Source organism: Arachis stenosperma, chromosome 4, assembly GCF_014773155.1.
Source record: "Arachis stenosperma cultivar V10309 chromosome 4, arast.V10309.gnm1.PFL2, whole genome shotgun sequence".
Lineage (NCBI taxonomy): Eukaryota > Viridiplantae > Streptophyta > Magnoliopsida > Fabales > Fabaceae > Arachis > Arachis stenosperma.
The window spans coordinates 142,642,637-142,662,954 of NC_080380.1; the positions used below are offsets into that span (position 1 = coordinate 142,642,637).

The 20,318-nt window shown below is 35.4% G+C and overlaps 1 protein-coding gene across 1 annotated transcript; it reads left to right on the forward strand.

Moving 5' to 3' along the window:
• The first annotated feature begins 14,063 nt into the window (after nucleotides 1–14,063).
• LOC130976674 (MDIS1-interacting receptor like kinase 2-like) lies at nucleotides 14,064–17,612 on the forward strand. Its single transcript, XM_057901586.1, has 2 exons — nucleotides 14,064–16,935; nucleotides 17,018–17,612. Exons 1-2 carry the CDS (start codon nucleotides 14,127–14,129, stop codon nucleotides 17,398–17,400), a joined length of 3,192 nt encoding a protein of 1,063 aa, XP_057757569.1. The 5' UTR covers nucleotides 14,064–14,126; the 3' UTR covers nucleotides 17,401–17,612.
• The last annotated feature ends 2,706 nt before the right edge of the window (nucleotides 17,613–20,318 follow it).

Sequence of the window (20,318 nt, forward strand, 5' to 3'; positions counted from 1 at the left end):
CGATGCTTCTTTGGATTTTTCCTCAAGGAGAGGCTGGCATTGTCGCAAGCGACCGCTGTTTCCAATTCTCCTCTTATGGACCCCACAGATCCGTTGTTCGTGACAAACTTCATCACTAGCAGCTTTGTGCTGATCACTCCCTCGACATCGTTAATGGTCTTCCTCCCTAAGATGATGTTGTAGGCCGTGGAGTCTCACAGAACTACGAACACAGCCATTATCGATCTCCGCCCTTGTTCTCGTCCCACGGAGATCGGTAGAGAGATTATCCCGTCTGGCTTGATGAAGTGATCGCCTAGCCCTATGACACCGTGCTGGTGAGTCGTCAGGTCGGCGTCCCGTAGTCCTAATGCATCGAAGACATTGCAGAACATAATGTTCGACTTTGCCCCGTGTCTATAAGGATCCGTTTGACGAGACCGATTTCGACCCTGGCCGTGATGACCGTGGGGGCTTTCCAGGACCTCGTCGAACCATTGGTCTTCCAGGCCGAAAGAAATGGACGGGGCCTTTTGGAGCTTCGCGAAGATGAGGAGGAGACCGCCAGGACTTTGGCGTCTTTTTTGTGTGCTGATCTCGACCTTGGGGCCGTGTTTCTTGCGGTTACTACATTTACTACGGTAAGATCGTGGTCTTCGTCCCTTGGCTCTTGCCGTCGCTTCACCGTTCGGGTCTTGTCTTCCCCATCGTGGTCGCGACTTCGTCTCTTCGGTTCCCTGATGAGGTGGGAGAATTCATCTAGTTTTCCGTCCCTGATTGCTTGTTCCAGTGCGTCCTTCAGGTCGAAACAGTCTTGTGTTTTGTGTCCATAGCCCTTATGGTAATCACAGTAGATGCTCTTGTTCCCCCCAGTTCGGTCCTTCAGAAGACGGGGCTTTGACAAGATTCCCTTCTCAGCTATCTGTTGGTAAGCTTCTATGATGGGGAGAGTGAGGGGAGTGTAGTTGGTGAATTTTCCCACACGAGGAAACGGTCTGGGTGCCTTGCTCCGACCGCCATCTCTGGCGTGCTCCTTCTGTCTTTCTCTATTGCCGTGCTGCCTGGGTCGAGTGCGGGAGGGCTGCGACTTGTTGGCAGCCACGACTCGACTGACTTCCTCATCGTTAATGTATTCGCGGGCTACAGTTTGGATTTCTTGCATCTTCCAGACTGGCTTTGTGGTGAGGTGCTTTCTGAAGTCCTCGTTAAGGAGCTCGTTCGTCAGGCAGAGACTAGCCACCGAATCGGCTAACCCCTCGATCTCTAAGCATTCGTCGTTGAAACGATCTAGGTACCTTCTGGTCGTCTCGCCGGTTTTCTGAGTGATACCGAGCAGATTGATCGGGTGTTTTGCCTTCGCGATTCTGGTGGTGAACTGTGCTAAGAAGGCGCGACTGATATCCGAGAAGCCGGCCACGGAACCCTGTGGGAGGCTATTGAACCACCGTATCGCAGGGCCTACTAGGGTGACCGGGAAGGCGCGACACCTTACACCGTCTCCCACTCCCTCCAGGTTCATTCGGGCCTCAAAAGCCGTGAGGTGCTCCTGCGGGTCTTGGGTTTCGTCGTACCTCATGTCCGTTGGTTTGTCAAAGTGCTTTGGCAACCGGACTTTGAGGATGGAACGATGGAATGGGGTGGCACCCATGATCACGGGTCGCCGCGTTCCCCTAGATCTCTCTTCTCCGCTTTGGCAGTCTCGCCTCATGGTGCACGCCCGCTTACCTTGCGCGTAGATGATTGTGTCATTTTGCCTCCTAGGGTGTTCTCGGTCCTCCCGACTACTTTCCGATTCTGATCTCGAGGCAGGAGTGCGTCGGGAGCGACTACTCCGGTGGGAGGTTCTTCCACGAATCTCGGGAGATTGGGAGTAGTCGTGGTCAGAAGTTTGCTGTTGATGCTTCTGATATGCTAATTGGCGCTCCAGGTTCTGCACCCTATGGCGCAGTTCCTGCATTATCCTGGCGCTGTCGCTACCGGTTTCCCCGAAAGGGCGTCTTTCTCGGGCTCTCGACTGCGGCTCGGTTCGTTGGGGGGGGGGGACCTCAACCGCTTGCGGGGAGAGGCAACGGAAGCTTCCCCCTCGAGGCCCGCTGCGCGGCCGTGGTCCCTTGGGCCTTGCACGATCTCTATTTAGGCATTTGTCCCCACAAACGGCGCCAATGTTCGGTATCTCGAGTACCGGACGGTTTGGAGTGGTCCTCGGTTGGACAGATGGGGTGTAGCCTGAAATCGGGTCGCGAGGGTAAAGCGGAGAGGCCGACGTTCCGAGCTCTCGGTGCAGAAGGGAGTGTCACCTGCAAAAACACTCCGACGCCCAAATCAGTCGAGTGTGCAGGCGAGAAAGGGGTAAAGTAGTGTGTGACGTACCTTGGGAGAGGGATAGGACCCTCCCCATATATACTTTGTCAGAAGTGGGTCCCACAAGGACAGAATCCACTTCCTCGAAGCTTTCTTGTACAGCTGTGGCGGCCAGCTGTCCCGGACACGTATTCGGGTCGGCGAATGAGTGCCTCACACCCGACCGTTCGGATCGGATGGTTAGAAAGTCGGGTCGGCCCATGTTCCCTTTAGACCAGGCCATAACACTCTTGTTGCCGCACTTATCTTTCACCGTTGAATTATATTACCTAGTACCAAAAAGAGTATGTCAGAAAAAAAAATTCTAGATGATTACTTTATATAATCAAGACATGTATGTGAAGGCCTTTCTTTAACGACTAATATCATCAATAATATTTTTGAACATTTTTTGTATAATAATTAATTTTTTTATCTTTCTAATAAAAGGCAAAGACAGAAAAAGCACAAATTTTTTATTTCGCTATTTGTGCACTGAGTTCTGTCTCAACTACTCAAATAGTTTAACTTCGTCTTTAAAAAAGAATAAATATTTGATTTTTCATTCTTTTAGTTACATTAAAATTTTTTTCTTGTATGAAAATTTACTATTATGTAATTTTTATTAGAGATATAATTATTTATTTATTTATTTTATCAGTTTAAATTTTAAAAAAAATTATTTTATGACATAATATACAAAAATTTACGTAAATCTAAAAAAATTTGTATAAAGAACATATTAAAAATATAATTATTTATATACTCCTTTATATTTACTTAAATTTTTAAGAATAGTAGTTTGTTATAATTTAATTAACAATCTTTTTCTTTTTTCTTTATGCGTGACTAACTAACCATTTTATTTTGGAGATCTGTTATATCTACAAGTCTTTTTGATAAGTTTATATAAGTTGACCTAAACCCAAAAACGATCTTCAATTTAGATTGTGTGTAAACGCACGCTTCCCTAACTCTTGAATAACGTCCCTCAATCAAAACCGCAACGCTTAAAATTCAAAATAAGGATTAAAATCTCTTAAAAATTTATAAAAATTATCGCGAAAAGTGAAGGAAGTTGCGAAACTGAATTCAAAAAGAATTATGAGAAAATGAAATAAGAAGATGAAGAAGAAGAAGAAGAAGCAGCAGCAGAAAATGAGGAGGAGGAAGATGAAGAGTTTTGAATTATGCAGAACTTATTAGCACACATACACCGAAAATTCTTAAACAATACACTCAAATATCTTTATGTTAAACCCAAATATCTTCGTATTATACCCAAATTTATTGCAAATACAGAAAAATATTTCCTCTAATGCTGCATTTCTTCTTCTTCTTTTTTTCCTTGTTTCTTTCTTTCTTTTAGTTGAATGAACGTAAGTTCATCATCTTCCAAGTAATTTTGCAGCATTATGTGTTTCATCTTCTTTTTTATTTTTTTGTTTTTATTCTTGTTAAGAGAGTAAAACAAAAAGAAACTTGAGAAGGTAAAACAAAAAAGAAAAGATGAATAAGAAAAAAAGAAGAAAAAGATAGTGATGATGATAAAAAAAAAAGAAGAAGCAGCAGAAGATGAGGAGGAGGAAGAGGAAGAGGAAGAGTTTTGAATTATGCAGAACTTATCAGCACACATATACCGAAAATTTTTAAATAATACACTCAAATATCTTCGTGTTACACCCAAGTTTGATACAAATATAGGAAAATATTTCTTCTAATGCTGCATTTATTTTTCTTCTTCTTTTTTTCCTTATTTCTTTCTTTCTTTTAGTTGAATGAATATAAGTTCATCATATTCCAAGTAATTTTATACCATTATGTGTTTCTTATTCTTCTTTGTTTGATTTTTTTTGTTTTTATTCTTGTTAAGAGAGTAAAACAAGAAGAAACTTGAGAAGATAAAACAAGAAAAAAAAAGATGAATAAGAAAAAAAAGATGATGATGATTATGATGATGAAAAAGAAGAAAAAGCAGCAGAAGATGAGGATGAGGGAGAAGAAGAGTTTTGAATTATGCATAACTTATCAGCATACATATACCGAAAATTCTTAAACAATACACTCAAATATCTTTGTGTTACACCCAAGTTTGATGCAAATATAGAAAAATATTTTCTTTAATAATACAGAAGTTTACATTATACATTCCATTCAAACCATCAATGATGAACAATAATTTTCACCAACAAAAACATTATTCACATACAGAATCATAAACTACTAACAAAAATATTAACTAAAATCGAACCACATCTCAACTACTTGATTGAATTCAAAACAATAATCAACTTCATTATGATTCAATTGACAATCTGAACTTGAATTATTCATTATCTTCAACAATGAGATAACGGTTCAAAACTGATTTTAGAGCTTAATTTCAAAAACATAGAGAATGAACGAAGAGAAATGCAGAAAACGCAGAGATGGAAGAGAACGTAGATCGAAAACATTGAGAAAATTCAAAAATAAAAACGAAATTCTTTTGAAAAAGGCAGTTATATATTCGCACGTTGATTGAAAAATTAATTAGATTAAGAGTCGCGTAAGGTGAATTAGGGTAAAATGACTTGTATGCAGAGAATACTTGTTTATTTTGGAGGGTCAATTATATATATATATATATATATATATATATATATATATATATATATATATATATATATATATATATATATATATATATTCTCCCATCAGTTCATCACCATATGTCTTAAGGAATTTCCTAAAAGAACTTTTACAAGGAACTAGTGAATGTTTGTGAAACACATTTATAATGTATTTTAAAAATTTTATAGCTAATTTTTTTCTCAAATTATCATTTAGGTGTTTTCATGTGTTTTGTGTTCCATGAGTATCTACAGTCAAATATACTGTTCAAAGTGAGATGTTTTTCATGTATTTAACGACAAACAACTAACTATAAATATTTTTCATGTCTAAAACGAAAGCATGCAATAAATTATCATACCACAATAATGATGAGATACTTATATCAACTTTATTTTGGTACATCTTTATTTTGTATATGTTATTCTACTTAACTTTCACGTTAAATATTAAAAAAAATAAGTTAATTACATAAAAAAAATATACAAGATCCGAATCATGCATATATTATTACTCTAAATATATTCCAAGAAATTTCACCAATTTTTTTGCTTTTGAGTTCAGACATTTTATTGTGGACTTTTCTGGACTATCATAGAAAATTTTCGACTATTAAAAGGATTTTAGAAAAGAATAAAATAAAAAAATTTAAGATAAAAATATATTATATCCAATTCAAAATTTTAAAGTATTAAATTAATGAGTCTTTTATTTTTTTTTTAATTTTTTTATATAAGATTAATTTTATACACTCTTCATACTTGAAAATTGTAACATTAATAACAAACTTTTCCTTTACCTTTCATTATTCTTTATAGAAGTCTATTGACTCTGATGACTTTTCTTTTCTACTTTATCCTCATTTCGTTCATTGTTACATTTTGAATTGAATCCATGTGTTTCACGAATTCAGGGGCATGTTTGGAAAGAGAGTTTGTGTAAAAAAGATGGTAATTTTTCAGTTTTTAAAATAAAAGTTATTAAAACACTATTAGGATGATTTTCTTTGTGAGAACAATTTTAAAATTCAGATATTCTGTGTTACTTTTTTATCTTTTGAAAACAAGTTAAGTGAGAACGGGGAACAGCAGGTTGTGGGATCTAGTTCATAAACGAACTTTCACAAAGATAGAGTTCAATTTACTACCAAAAAAAATTGTTGAATGCCGTTGAATTTTTTGTCAGATTAGCTTTATTGTTGTATGTTAACAGTAAATTTATCAATAACAAAATAATAAAATTCGTCAGGTCAAAAGTTTATTGACAGATTTATTTTTTTAATGGTAAATAGAAAGGTTTAATTAAATCTGATTTTCTCATTATTTTTAAGCTATCACATTTTTTTTCTTTACGAGATTATATTATATATATATATTTTTTAATTTATCTTTTTTTTATTTCTCATGGTAAAAGGTAATATATGTGTGAGGTATATGAAAAAGTCATTTAAGAGAAAAGACAGAGAGTTAACTTGGAAAGAAAAGTCATTATTATGCCAAAACTTTTTTGATGTATTTCTATTTTGTAATAATGAGCCTAAGAGATTTTTATTGTTAAGTTAAGTGAGCACTTATTAGTGTTAAGAGTCTAGAGAGTGAACTTAGTCGAAACAATCTTGGTTAGAAGCTTGGGTCGTCCTGGATAGAATTAGGAAGAATCCTAGGAAATTGGTATTTGTAATATTTGATAAAGATAGTAAAAATTCTACCATAATTACGGTGGAGACTAAATATAGGTCACATTGCATAAGGTAATTGAATCAAGATACACGGATGTGTTATATTCTCGTTTTTACTCTATTTTATTTCATTCATTATGAAACAAAATTAAATTATCTCCTGCATAATTGATATCACAGATATAATAGAAACGAAATCACAAAATATGTTTTTAGTGTTCAAGTTTAAAAAATATAAAAGGTGATCCTTGATTTAACTCTTCCTATAGATCTGAACCTTGTTTGTTTCTTGGTTATTCTTTAAATAAAAAAGAATATAGATGCTTAACAATATGAAAAAATAATTACTTCTAGGGATATTAATTTTCATGAAACTACCTTTCCTTCGCTCTCCTTTTTTTTTTCATAATAATAATATCAAGATTCTGGTGTTAGTAGTACTACAGTTACAAAATTTTTGCCACAGATTACAACCATTCCACATTCATCCATTGATCCTACCATTCTTTTACCTCGTTCAATTTCTATGCATTTCATTCATTCTTTGGACAAGCATGCTGACATTACTAATAGAGAAGGAAGTCAACTCTCACACACAACAAATCCAAGCTCACAGTCAACTATAACTATTCTAATAACTATACAAAATTCTATATCACTTTTCTCTATAAAAGCTGTACTACCCTTGTCTTAAAATCTTCCATCTATCCCTCCTTCAGACAATATTCACCCTATGCAGACAAGGTCTAAAACAAGTAGCAAACCATCAAAGACCTTTCAGGTAAGTACTTTTCTAGTGAGCTCTATACCTGATTCTGAATTACTTCCAAAAAGTATTTGAAGAGTGCTCTTTAGAATTCTTTATGGAGAGAAGCAATGCTTACTGAATATAAGGCTCTAGTACATCATAATACTTGGACCTTAGTTGATCTTCCTAAAAATAAAAAAGTTATCACCTACAAGTGAATTTTTGCTGTCAAGAGAAATGCCAAAGGAGAAGTTATAAGACATAAAGCAAGATTAGTTGCTAGGGGTTTTATCCAAACTGTAGGAATAGATTTTGATCAAGTATTTTCTCCTGTAATAAAACCTGTTACCATTCGTATCATTCTGACTCTTGCCTTATTTAAAGGATGGAGAATACAACAATATGATTTTCAAATGCCCTTTTGAATGGAACTTTACATGAAACTGTTTTTATGACTCAACCTCCCGGATTCATTAACTCCAATCCTAAATTAGTTTGTAAACTCAACAAGACTATTTATGGTCTTAAACAAGCCCTAAGGGCTTAGTATTTAACAATTACTGCTACTCTTTAGTCTTTTAGTTTTACAGTTACAAAATCTAATCCATCACTGTTCACAAGATTTACTACTAATTTTGTTATTTAAATTCTCATCTATGTTGATGATATGCTAGTTACTCATTGTAACACCTTACCACACAGAGCTTTACACCTAGGATGTAAAACAGAGGTGGCGAGGTACTACGACCTCTAAAATATAATACATACATATAATATATAAAAGAATATAATAAACTAGGAGCCTTGAAAAACAGGTAAATAAAAATCGCGAAATAAAAAGCACAACGCTCAAGGAATAGGATTACTTGCGTGCTAAGAAACCTAGAAGATAAGGATAAGAATAAGTGACACAGTAAAAGAAGATCAAGAATACAACATAACTAGCTCCTGACTCAGCCTGTGAAGCCAAGGCTGGTCGAAGGATATATATATATATATATATATAGTCATATACAGATGTCCCAAAATACACAAAATACAAAATAGGATCCTATCTCTCCCACAACCTCTATGAGGAACAAAATAACAAGTTTTCTTGGAGAGCAAGCTAAGTACATAGGTACATATATACATATAAACAGAAAATCCCAAAATAACCCATGGACTACTCCACTTCAAGGATCCAGACGCCTAGTGAGGAGCCTCTCGACCTGCATTTGAAAACAACAATATAGTATGGGATGAGAACCAGAGGTTCTCAGCATGGTAAAGGTACCACGCGTATAATAAATAAGGTATTGGGAATGCCAGAGGTAATCCTAAAACTCCGTCATACAATTATAAAACTTAGTTTCTAACCAAAAGCCATAATTAGGGGTAGGTAATCTAAGCATTCCTAAACTTACTCAAATTCAAACCTAACATAACCACCAACCCTTTTTACCCTTCCTCCGTTCCTCCGTCATCCATAAATCATGCAGAGACAAGCAACCAAACAAGTTCAAGCACAAGTAAGAAGCAGATAGTGCAAATAACAAGTATAGCAAGTAGCAGAATATATATTTTTAATTAGGCAGTCTCAGATAATACATAGCAATCAAAACAAACAAATGCACGTGATGCATGCCTGTCCTATGGCTGATGAGGCTCATCTGTCAGTTATCCAGCAAACCCGACAAGTCCGAAAACCATAGACTGTCCCCCGTCGCGCATCCCCATGAGTCTATGCATAGATTTCGCATTCATTTATCATTCAAATCACTCACTGGGGGCTATCCATACCCGGAAATTTATACGTGCCCAGTCACCTTTACGACGTAGGATCAACAGAATATCGAGATTCAACTTGGAACACGTGGTGGCGAGCCATGGTTCTTACCCAAGGAAACTCGTATCTCAGATATCATCATTCACAAGCCATTTCATAGTCATAATCATTATTTAATCATTCATCAAAGTCATGGCAGTATAACTTCATTTACTCTCATACTTCTTCCTTAAAACTCATCATAATTTACCTCTTTCTTCATTCCTAAGTTACCCCACTTTCCTATCTTCTGCTAATTACTAATCTCACTAGTAAAATCTAGGATTAACAGGGTAAAAATAGGGGGGTTTAGGAGTTAGAAATCGTGTTTAGAACAGAAAAACACAGGTGCTGGAAACAGGGCGTGTGCGCAGCACACACCTGTGCGTGCGCACAACTCAAAAAGAAAGCAGAATGTGTGCGTTCACATGAATGCGTGCGTGCGCACACATCACTTGGTGTGCCTGCGCCTCACCTGTTCTAGCGCCACCAACAGAAGGCCCATCCTGGCGTGTGCGTGCACACAAGGGCGTGCGTACGCACACTTTATGAAAATATCAGGTGTGCGTGCGCACAGAGGCGTGCGTACGCACAGGTAAATTTTTGCTTCTGTTGGGTGCGTGCTCACGGCTTTGTGCGTAGGCACATATAAGAAAACCTGGTTCTGCTGCAGCTTACAAAAATTCAGTTTTTTGCACTAAATTTTCGGTGTCCATAACTTTCTCTACAAAATTCTGTTTTCCACAAACGTTATATCAATCTCAAGCTTATTAAACACTTTTTAATTTAAAACAAACCTCATTTTCATTCAAAATTTGAGGAGCAAGTTATGGACTTCCAAAGTTCACCAAAAATTATTTTTTACCAAAATGTACCAAACCCCTTTTTTTTTTTTTTACCAAATTCACATTTCTTACCCAATAAACCTGTACATTTACCACATATCAAGCCCTATTTCATCAATACTAACTACTTCTACCTTAACACTCACACCAATTCATAAAACTCATATATTATTCCAAGATCCACCCTTCCAACCACAAGTTACCATATTTAAAATTTATTAATTCATCTCCTCTATTCATTAATAACTACCCATAATTCACTTTCAATTAATCAACAAGTCATAATCATAGAATTTCATTAACTTATATCAACAACATCACCAACCCATCATTACTAATGTCAAAAACACATATTCAACATCACCAACAACTCGTGCTCATTAATCTCAACACAAACTCAATCATCAAGTTATCCAACATCATCACAAAGCTAAACATTTAATACATTTATCCATTTCCACTTATCCTATAATGCTCTAGCTTAAGTTTTCACAAAATCTTATATGTTAAACGCGCGAAACCTAAACCATACCTTAGCCGATTTTCGCGTAGTTTTTCCAAGGCAACCCACTAGGCAAGATTGCAAGCTTCAATACAAAAATTTCAGCATCTAGTTTCCAACTCCAAGCTTCCAATTAAGCTTTTAACATTCCCAATTAGCTTCATACCATATATACACCTCACCTATATCATATCATGAATACCCATACATACACACTTAATTTTCAACACACATAACCAAGAAATCCAATAGGGTTTGACAGTTCTCACCTCACCAACGGATAGTTGGAACAACACTCGGCAAGTCCACCAAGTTAATTTGATCCTAAACACCGAATTTACACAAAATTTCAACACAAAAGCCCAAAAAATTCGAAATTGGAAATGGGAGAATTAAGAAAAAAATATGACTTTCTTACCTTAAAATGTTATGGGCTTTGTAGAGCTTGACGCCACGGATGTGTAGTCGCAGACGACTCGTCAATTGGAGTTTCGAATTGAAAGTTACGTGGAATTGAAATTTGAATTGAATTTGGGGTTAGGGTTTGATGGTTTCTCCTCCCTTCAGCGTGTTCTTCAACTTGCTGGGGAAAGGAAAGCTGAGCCTTGCCTTATATACTTGGACCTTGGACCCAATACGAGCTCGGTCCAATTGATTCGGCCCGTTCGATCCAATTTTAGACCAAATTCTTTGAAATTAATGTTAAAATTTTTGTTTTAATGACCTCTATTCTATTTTAATATTAGATTTACGTTTTTAATTTTTCTAATTAAAATTCAATTTATTGACTAATTATTTACTAATTTTTACGAGGTTTACACTCATGATAATGAAACTGATATTAAAATTGTGCTTACTAAATTGTATTCCACTTTCTTATTAAAAGATCTAGGAGATCTAAATTTCTTTTTGGGAATAGAAGCTGTCAAGCATTCCAATTTCTTATTTTCTTTATATCAATCAAAGTATATTCACAGTTTAATTTTGGGACTGAAATGCAGGATTCAAAACCAATCACTACACCTATGGTAAGCTCTCTGAGATTAACGGCTAATGCTAAAACTCTCTTTGAAAATTCAACCTTGTATCGTTTCATAGTGAGAGGGTTACAATATGTAATTATTACATGACCTAACATTAATTTCTCTGTTAATAAACTAAGTCAGTTCATGTCCTACCCATGTCAAGAACACTGGATTGCAACAAAAAGAGTGATGCGTTATCTAGTAGGAACTGCTGACCTTACACTTCAATTTCACAGATGCACTGCCTTGAGATTTACTGTCTTTTCAAATTCAGATTGGGCGAGTAATCTTGATGATAGAAAGTCTACTACAGAATTTTGTGTGTATCTTGGATTAAATTTGGTGTCTTGAAAATGTAGCAAACAAGCCACGGTCAGCAGAAACTCTACCGAGGCAGAATATAGAGCCCTTACAGCAGTATTTATGGAGCTACTATGGATTCAAAACTTTCTTGCTGAGCTACACCAACCCTGCTCTGCTCTCCCCACTGTGTTTTGTAATAATATTTCAGCTGTGCTGCTTGTTTATAATTCAATTTTACACAATCGAACTAAACACTTTGAGTTGGATCTCTATTTTATGAGAGATAAAATAATAAAAGATTTCATTGCGCCTGTTACTCACATTCCCTCCACAGAACAAGTAGCGAATGTGTTAACTAAGTCCTTGTCTTTAGCCAATTTTAACAAGTTAAAAAAAAAAACTCAGATCAGACCATCATAAATTTGTGGAGGATACTCACATATATATAAAAAATATAAAAAAAATTTTATTAAAAAAAAAAAATTCTATCTAATAAGATTAATTAAGTAATTTTTAATTAATTCAAATAATATTTTCAAATAATTCTATTATGAAAAGTAAAGTTATTAGTTAGGTTAGTAGTAAAAATTTATGTGTATATATATACTCTTACTTTAGTGTATCAAAAAAATAAAAAATAATATATTTTCTAATTCCTTCGACATAGTTTCATTCTTTCGCTTAGAAATTCTTTTTCTTTCTTTTTCTTACACTAAATTCAATTATACCAATTATCCTACCCTTTTCTTTCAAAAAAACCCAACTCAACATGGTTACATATGAATACGCAAAGCAGACAAATTAAAGATAGGCTGAGAGATCAAAGTCTAAAAGGTACTTAGAAGTTAGAATATATGGCTCTCAACAAATTGAACACGTCCCACACCACAAAGCACGCACATGCATATGTATGTAATGTGAATGCAAAGAAAGCCACGTATATTACTCACACAAATTAAAGGTGTAATATAAAAGAGATAAAAAAAAAAAAAAGTATCACCAGCGCCCTTTAATCTCCTGCTATTGCATCCAACAGTCACAAATTGGAGATGATTAAATATTTATTTGAAACACTGAAAATAAGTAGTAATTCCATCATAAGTCTAATAAACGAATAATGTGGTATAACCTAAAAATTTTGAATTTAGTTTTGAAATGTCATTTCTAACCACAAGATCCTACGTACTCTTTGACTCTTTCAAGTCTTCTCTTTTGCTAATAATTGAATTAGTGTCATCTCTTTTACATAAAAAATCCACATTAATATTATCTACCACTGCTTAGTAATGACATTTGTTTACACGGTGCTTGACAAAGTAATGGAGACTCGAATCAAGGTAATGTAAATTGTGAAACACGTGCCTTTATTTGAGAAGAAATGGAGAAAAAACTAAACAATATATATATATATATATATATATATATATATATATATATATATATATACTTGACGGAAATTCTTAACATCAAATAAATCATGAGGAGAAATTAAAAACTAATAAAAACAATGTATTTTAATAGAAATAAACATTGCAACTTGCTTTTGGGATTGTTTAGTTAATTAAGGAGTGTTTGCTTGTTTAGTTTAGAAGAAATTTGGAAGGTTTTAAAAGGTTAAATATTCTTCCCGGATTTAACATTCAGAAAGAAAGAGTTTTAGAGATTTTTATTTATCTGCAAACTCCACATTTTCAAAATTCTCCACATAAAGAAGTTTTCAACCAATTTTAACTTAATTTACCTCTTTATTCCAATAAATTACTATATTCCTATTTATTATTATCTACCATTTTATCTCAAATATTTTGGTAAATGATAAAATTATAAAAGTATATAATAAAATTCTCAAATTTCTATTATTTATTTTAAACTCGTAAAAAGAAATTAAGATCTTAAACCTTCTATTTCTTTCTTTTGTAACTCATGAGCACACTCTTCAATTCATACAAAAATGTTAAAGTGATATATATATTATGAACAACGAAGCAGCCAAGAAATTTGAAGCAAGAGAATATGTTGTGAACTGAAGGGCGTATTTACCACATGTGGTGAAGAAATTAAAGTCCATCATGCTTTATTAGGAAAGAATAGTTCATAAATGTGGATATCCTATGTGCATGAATTTCCAATAGTGAATCGTAAACTATTCACGTGCCATGCACTCGGTATATATATGCAATCATATTGACACGAATTCTACATCATTCACCACCATATATAAACACAAAAATAATCCATCTACTAAGATAACATAAGAATATATATCCTTTGAAGTTTGAACGAACCATGCCACCAATTATGTCGGAAAAATTTATTGTCTTAATATTGCTTTGTGTGTTTATAGTAAAAGTGTCTTCATCAAGTGAAGCAAATGCACTCTTAAAATGGAAGGCCAGCTTTGAGAACCAAAGCCAAGTTATGTTATCATCTTGGAAGAACGGGACAAGTCCATGCAAATGGAAGGGAATTCAATGTGACAAATCAAAATCCATCACAGCCATCAATCTTGAAAACTTTGGACTCAAAGGTACACTTCACAGTCTTAGCTTCTCTTCATTTCCCAACCTCATTTCCATAAACATCTACAACAACTTGTTCCATGGAACCATTCCCTCACACATTGGTAACATGTCAAAAGTCAACACTTTGAACTTTTCTTTAAATCACTTTGAGGGTTCCATCCCTAAAGAATTGTGGACATTGAGGAGTTTACAAAAGCTTGATCTTTCATTGTGTTATTATCTAAGTGGACCTATCCCTTCTTCCATTGAAAACTTGGCCAACTTGACATATCTAGACTTAGGAGAAAACAATCTTTCTAGCCACATTCCTCCTGAGATTGGGAAACTAAGAAACCTTTTGTTTCTTGGTATTGCTGAGAATAATCTTGATGGTTCCATTCCCCATGAAATTGGCATGTTAACAAATCTTGAGTATCTTGATTTGTCAGGAAATGTTCTCTCTGGTAATATCCCTTCTACAATTAGTAACATGACCAATTTGCATGAAGTTTCAATTTCCAATAACACCCTCAATGGCTCAATCCCTTCCTCCATTGGGAGCATGTCTAACTTGACATTGCTATGGCTTGATGGCAATCAACTTTCTGGATCCATCCCATCATCAATAGGAAACTTGTCTAATCTCTATTCGCTTCAACTCGATTCGAATAGCCTCACCGGATCCATTCCTTCCACAATTGGAAACATGACAAGTCTTGTTCAGATTTTTCTGCGCTTTAACAATCTTTCAGGACACATTCCTGACTCTGTTGGCAATTTGATCAACTTGGAATCCTTATATCTCCAAGAAAACAATCTCTCTGGATCTATTCCTGACTCAATTGGAAAGTTGAAAAGCCTCTCCATTCTTGAACTGTCCTTTAACAAACTCACTGGCACCATTCCACACTCAATTAATAACATTACCAACATGATTGACTTTCTAGTAGCCTCAAATAATCTCACTGGTCAATTGCCACCTCACATTTGCTTAGGTGGTTCATTGAAGTTCTTCAATGTTGATCACAACCATTTCACTGGTCCAGTACCAAGTACCTTCAAGAACTGCTCTAGTCTTGTTAGAATAAGGTTAGAGCAGAACCATTTGAAGGGAGACATATCACAAGATTTTGGCATTTATCCTAATTTGGTGCATATTGACCTGAGTGACAACAAATTTTATGGTCAAATTTCACCAAACTGGGGGAAGAGCCATAATCTTCAGAACTTGTTGATGTCCAATAATAATATTTCTGGTGCTATACCAATACAAATTGTTGAGGCTACCAATCTAGGAAGGCTTCATCTTTCTTCTAATCATTTGAGTGGAAAGATTCCAAATGAAATAAGAAATATGAGAAGCCTGTTTGAACTCAAGATCAGCAACAATCATCTTTCAGGAAACATTCCATCAGATATAGGATCATTGCATGGTCTTCAAATCTTGCACCTAGCAGGAAATGAATTGAGTGGCAACATACCTAGACAAGTTGTGCAGTTACCCAACTTGTTGGAATTGAATTTGAGCAACAACAAACTAGAGGGAAGTATCCCGTCTGATTTTCAATCACTGCAAACTCTTTACTCTCTTGATCTTAGCTGCAATTTGTTGAATGGACCAATACCAAAAGTGCTTGGAGAGTTGAAGGAATTGCGATTATTGAACCTTTCACACAACAATCTTTCTGGGACAGTTCCATCAAGCTTTGATGCCATGTCAAGCTTGATTTCTGTCAACATATCATACAATCAACTAGAAGGCCCTCTTCCAAACAATAAAGCCTTTCTTAGTTCTTCAATTGAATCATTGAAAAATAACAAAGGCTTGTGTGGTAATGTATCTGGCTTGATGCCATGTCCAAGCAATCTTATCAGCAAAACTCACAAGGTCATGTTATTGGTATTACTTCTTGTCTTTGGAGTACTAGTACTTGTGCTTTCTGTGGTGGCTGTTTCTGTATATATTCTTTGTAGAAAAGCAAGAAAGAAAACAGCCACAAATCAAGAAACACAGCCAAAAGAACTTTTTTCCATATGGAGCCATGATGGGAAAATGGCATTTGAAACTATCATTGAAGCCACCAACAATTTTGATGACAAATATATCATTGGAATTGGAGGGCAAGGATCTGTTTACAGGGCTGAGTTGCCTTCAGGTATGGTTGTTGCTGTGAAGAAGCTTCATACAGAAACATCCAACTTGAAATCATTTGAAAATGAGATCCAATTATTGACAGAAATCAGGCACCGAAACATCATAAAGCTGTATGGTTTTTGCCAGCACTCGCGGTTCTCATTTCTGGTTTATAAGTTCTTGGAAGGTGGAAGCTTGGATCAAGTACTAAGAGATGAAACACATGCAACTCTGTTTGATTGGAAAAAGAGGGTGAATGTGGTTAAAGGAGTCGTAAATGCTTTGTCATACATGCATCATGATTGCATACCCCCTATTGTTCATCGTGACATATCAAGCAAGAATGTTCTTCTAGATTCAGACTATGAAGCTCATGTATCTGATTTTGGAACAGCCAAGTTCTTGAAACCTGGGTCAAGTTGGACAACACTTGCAGTAACCTTTGGCTATGCAGCTCCAGGTAACTATTTATAAAAATAATTAAGCATATAAATACATTGCTTTATTATGCATAACTTGAAAATTTGAATGATTAAATGTAGAGCTAGCTCAGACAATGGAAGTGACAGAGAAATGTGATGTATATAGCTTTGGAGTGCTTTGTTTGGAGATTCTTATGGGAAAGCATCCTGGGGATCTGATAAGTTCATTGTTGTCACCATCAACAGCATTAATCAGTTGCAATTTGTTATTGGTTGAAGTCATAGATCAGAGACCTCCACATCCTGAAGAATTAATGGTTGGTGATATCATGAAGATCATAAAGTTGGCACTGAATTGCTTGAGCCACAATCCACAATCTCGACCAAGTATGCATCAAGTGTCCAAAGAGCTTATGATGGGAAAATTGCCTTTTGCTAATCACCAGTTTCCTATCATCAGAATTGGACAGCTCAATGAAGAATGGCAAACTCCACTTATATGATTCATCTCAGCATCCCTTTCTTATCTTTTTTTATTTAATTAGATTGGTGTGTTTTGTTAAAGATAAGTGTGTTGTGATGTTTTTGTGGCTACCAAAGGAGGTAGATAAGTTTGTTGTGTTAATGCATGAATAAAAGTAGAGTCATATGTTGCACTAATAGAAGAATTAGTCCAATACCAAAAAAAGCTTACTTTCATATTAGTCAACAAAGAAGAGAAAAACAATCTATGAATGGATTCAAACTCAGCTATCGATTTGCCCCCCCTAAATTACGTGAAAATTGAAAATTTTTTTGTTAATTAAGAATTCAAGCTATTATACTAGTGCACGCATTAATCATTTCAAAGCACACAATAAAAATATGAGAAGAGTTTAAGTAATTATACAGGTGTTTCAGGAAATTCAATATGATGACATCGATCAAAATAAAGAAAAGTGAAAGTTTATAAAATAAAATACTCATTAATTCGGTGTTTTAAGATTTTGAATTGACTCGCAATGTGAGAGCTAGTTAGTATGGTAATATAATATTTTTTTTATAAAATAGTATGGTAATAATACTTTGGAGATTTGAAAATTAAGTTTTTTTTTTTTTTAATTGAGAAAGAACGTAGATAACTCCGTCTATGCTATATCTGTGATACATAGCCGGTCTTAAACCCGGATAAAAGAGGAGGGTTGTATTAGGCCTTCGACAACCAATACAAAAACTTAGTCGAATCTTCATGACATGGATCAAAATCGTTATTGCGCTAAAATTATGTCGTTGCCCGGAAAAAACGCACTATATGACTCGCGTACAATATCAAATGAATAAGAGCCGCTGCATCGGTACCCAGGTGTAGTGTTAAATGAGCAAGGGTTCCCGCGTTTTCGTGAACGGACGAGGGTAAATACGGTAGTTCATAAAGAAAAAGATTAAGGTAAAAATCGAAGCGACAGAAGGTTGAAATTTGGGACATTGAACATAGGCATTCTAACAGAAAAATCCATAGAGGTAGTGGTATCCATAACAAGGAGGAAGATTACCATCATGTACTTACAAGAAACAAAATGGGTCGGCGCGAAGGTTAGGGAGTTGGATACCTTCGGGTTTAAACTTTAGTATACAGGAAAAGTGAAGAATAGGAATGAGGTAGGTATTATCGCGGATAAGCAATAAAAGAAGAACGTAGTGGATGTCAAGAGGGTGGGTAATCGGATCATCTCTATCAAACTTGTGGTGGAAGGAGGCACTTTCCATGTGATTAGCGCCTATGCACCACAAGTGTTCAGACGAACAACACAAGATAAAATTTTGGGAGTATCTAGAAAGTTTGGTCCAAAATATACCTTCGCGAGATAAGATTTTTTTAGGAGGAGATTTAAATGGTCATGTTGAAAGAGAAGTAACTGGGCATGGAAGTATTCACGAAGGCCATGGTTTCGAGGTGGTCAATATTGAGGGTAAAACTATTTTGGACATTTTCTCAACCTTTGACCTTCCCATCGCAAATACATGTTTTAGAAAGAGAGATGAACATCTTATAACCTATAAGAGTGGCATAACAAACTCTCAAATCGACTTCTTCTTGTTGAAGAGAGTCGATCGAAAATTTTGCATTAATTTTAAAATTATTTCGGAAGAGAGTTTAACAACACAACATAGGATGTTCGTCATGGATTTTTGCATTAAGAAAAAGTTGAGAAAAAGACATCATACGAAGAATGCAAGGACGAGGTGGTGACAGATGAAATATGAGAAATAAAGAAGCTTCCTAAGACGGGTAGGAGAATAGGCAAAGTGGGAAGGGAATGGAAGTGCGGAGGAGATGTGGAGGGAGAAGGCAGAAGTTATTAGAAGAACAACAAAAGAAAGTTTTAGTGAATCTAGAGGGATAAGATCAAGAGACAAGGATCTTAGTGGTGGAATGCGAGTGTACAAGAAAAGATTAAGTTAAAAAGGGAGTGCTTTAAATAATGAACTTTGTGCTGCAATGCAGATAATTGAGAAAAATATAAGGCAGCTAAAAAAAAAAAACAAAAGTGGATGTAAGTGAAGTAAGAATAAGAGCATATGAGGGTCTACTAGTCTTTAGACATGAAGGAAGGAGAATATATATATATATATATATAATCACAAAGAGCCGTGAAAGAAGAACGAGAGACTTGAATTAGGTTAAGTGCATAAAGGATAAAGATGGAGAGGTTTTGGCTAAAGATGAGAAGATCGATGAAAGGTGGAAGAGCTACTTCTACGAGTTATTTAATGAAAGACAGAAGACTCTTCTGAGCCTTGGTTGGTCATGCACGAGGAAAGAGGACCAAAACTTTGATTACTATTGAAGGATTCGAGACTTCGAGGTAAAAGAGACTCTAAAACGGATGAAAAATAGCAGGGCAGTAGGACTCGATAATATCTTGATTGAAGTTTGGAAGGACCTTGGAGACAAAGGCATCAATTGGTTAACCAAGCTTTTTAATGAGATTTTAAGGTCAAAGAAGATACCAGATGAATGGAGAAAGAGCACCTTGGTACTTATTTACAAGAATAAGGAGGATATACAGAGTTGTGGAAAATATCGAGGATCAAGCTCATGAGCCATACCATGAAATTATGGGAAAGGGTGATAGAACAGAGGGTGATACAAGAGACACAAGTAATAGAGAACCAATTTGATTTTATGGAAGGCAGATACACCATTGAAACTACATACCTGTTAAGAAGGATGATGAATAGGTATCATAGTAATAAAATAGACCTACATATGGTGTTTATTGATTTGGAAAAAATGTACGATAGGATGCCAAGTGAAGTCTTATGGAAAGTTTTGGAAAGGAAGAGAGTAAGGATCGCATATATTTGTGCAATTAAAGACATGTATGATGGGACTATAACTAGTGTAAAGACTAAATGTGGTGTAACAGAGAAATTTTTT

Bases quoted from the DNA above. Each gene is read 5' to 3' on its own strand.
- LOC130976674 (XM_057901586.1), top strand. From the start codon at position 14,127: ATGCCACCAATTATGTCGGAAAAATTTATTGTCTTAATATTGCTTTGT. The intron at 16,936-17,017 runs GTAACTATTTAT...GATTAAATGTAG, and splicing joins CTTTGGCTATGCAGCTCCAG to AGCTAGCTCAGACAATGGAA.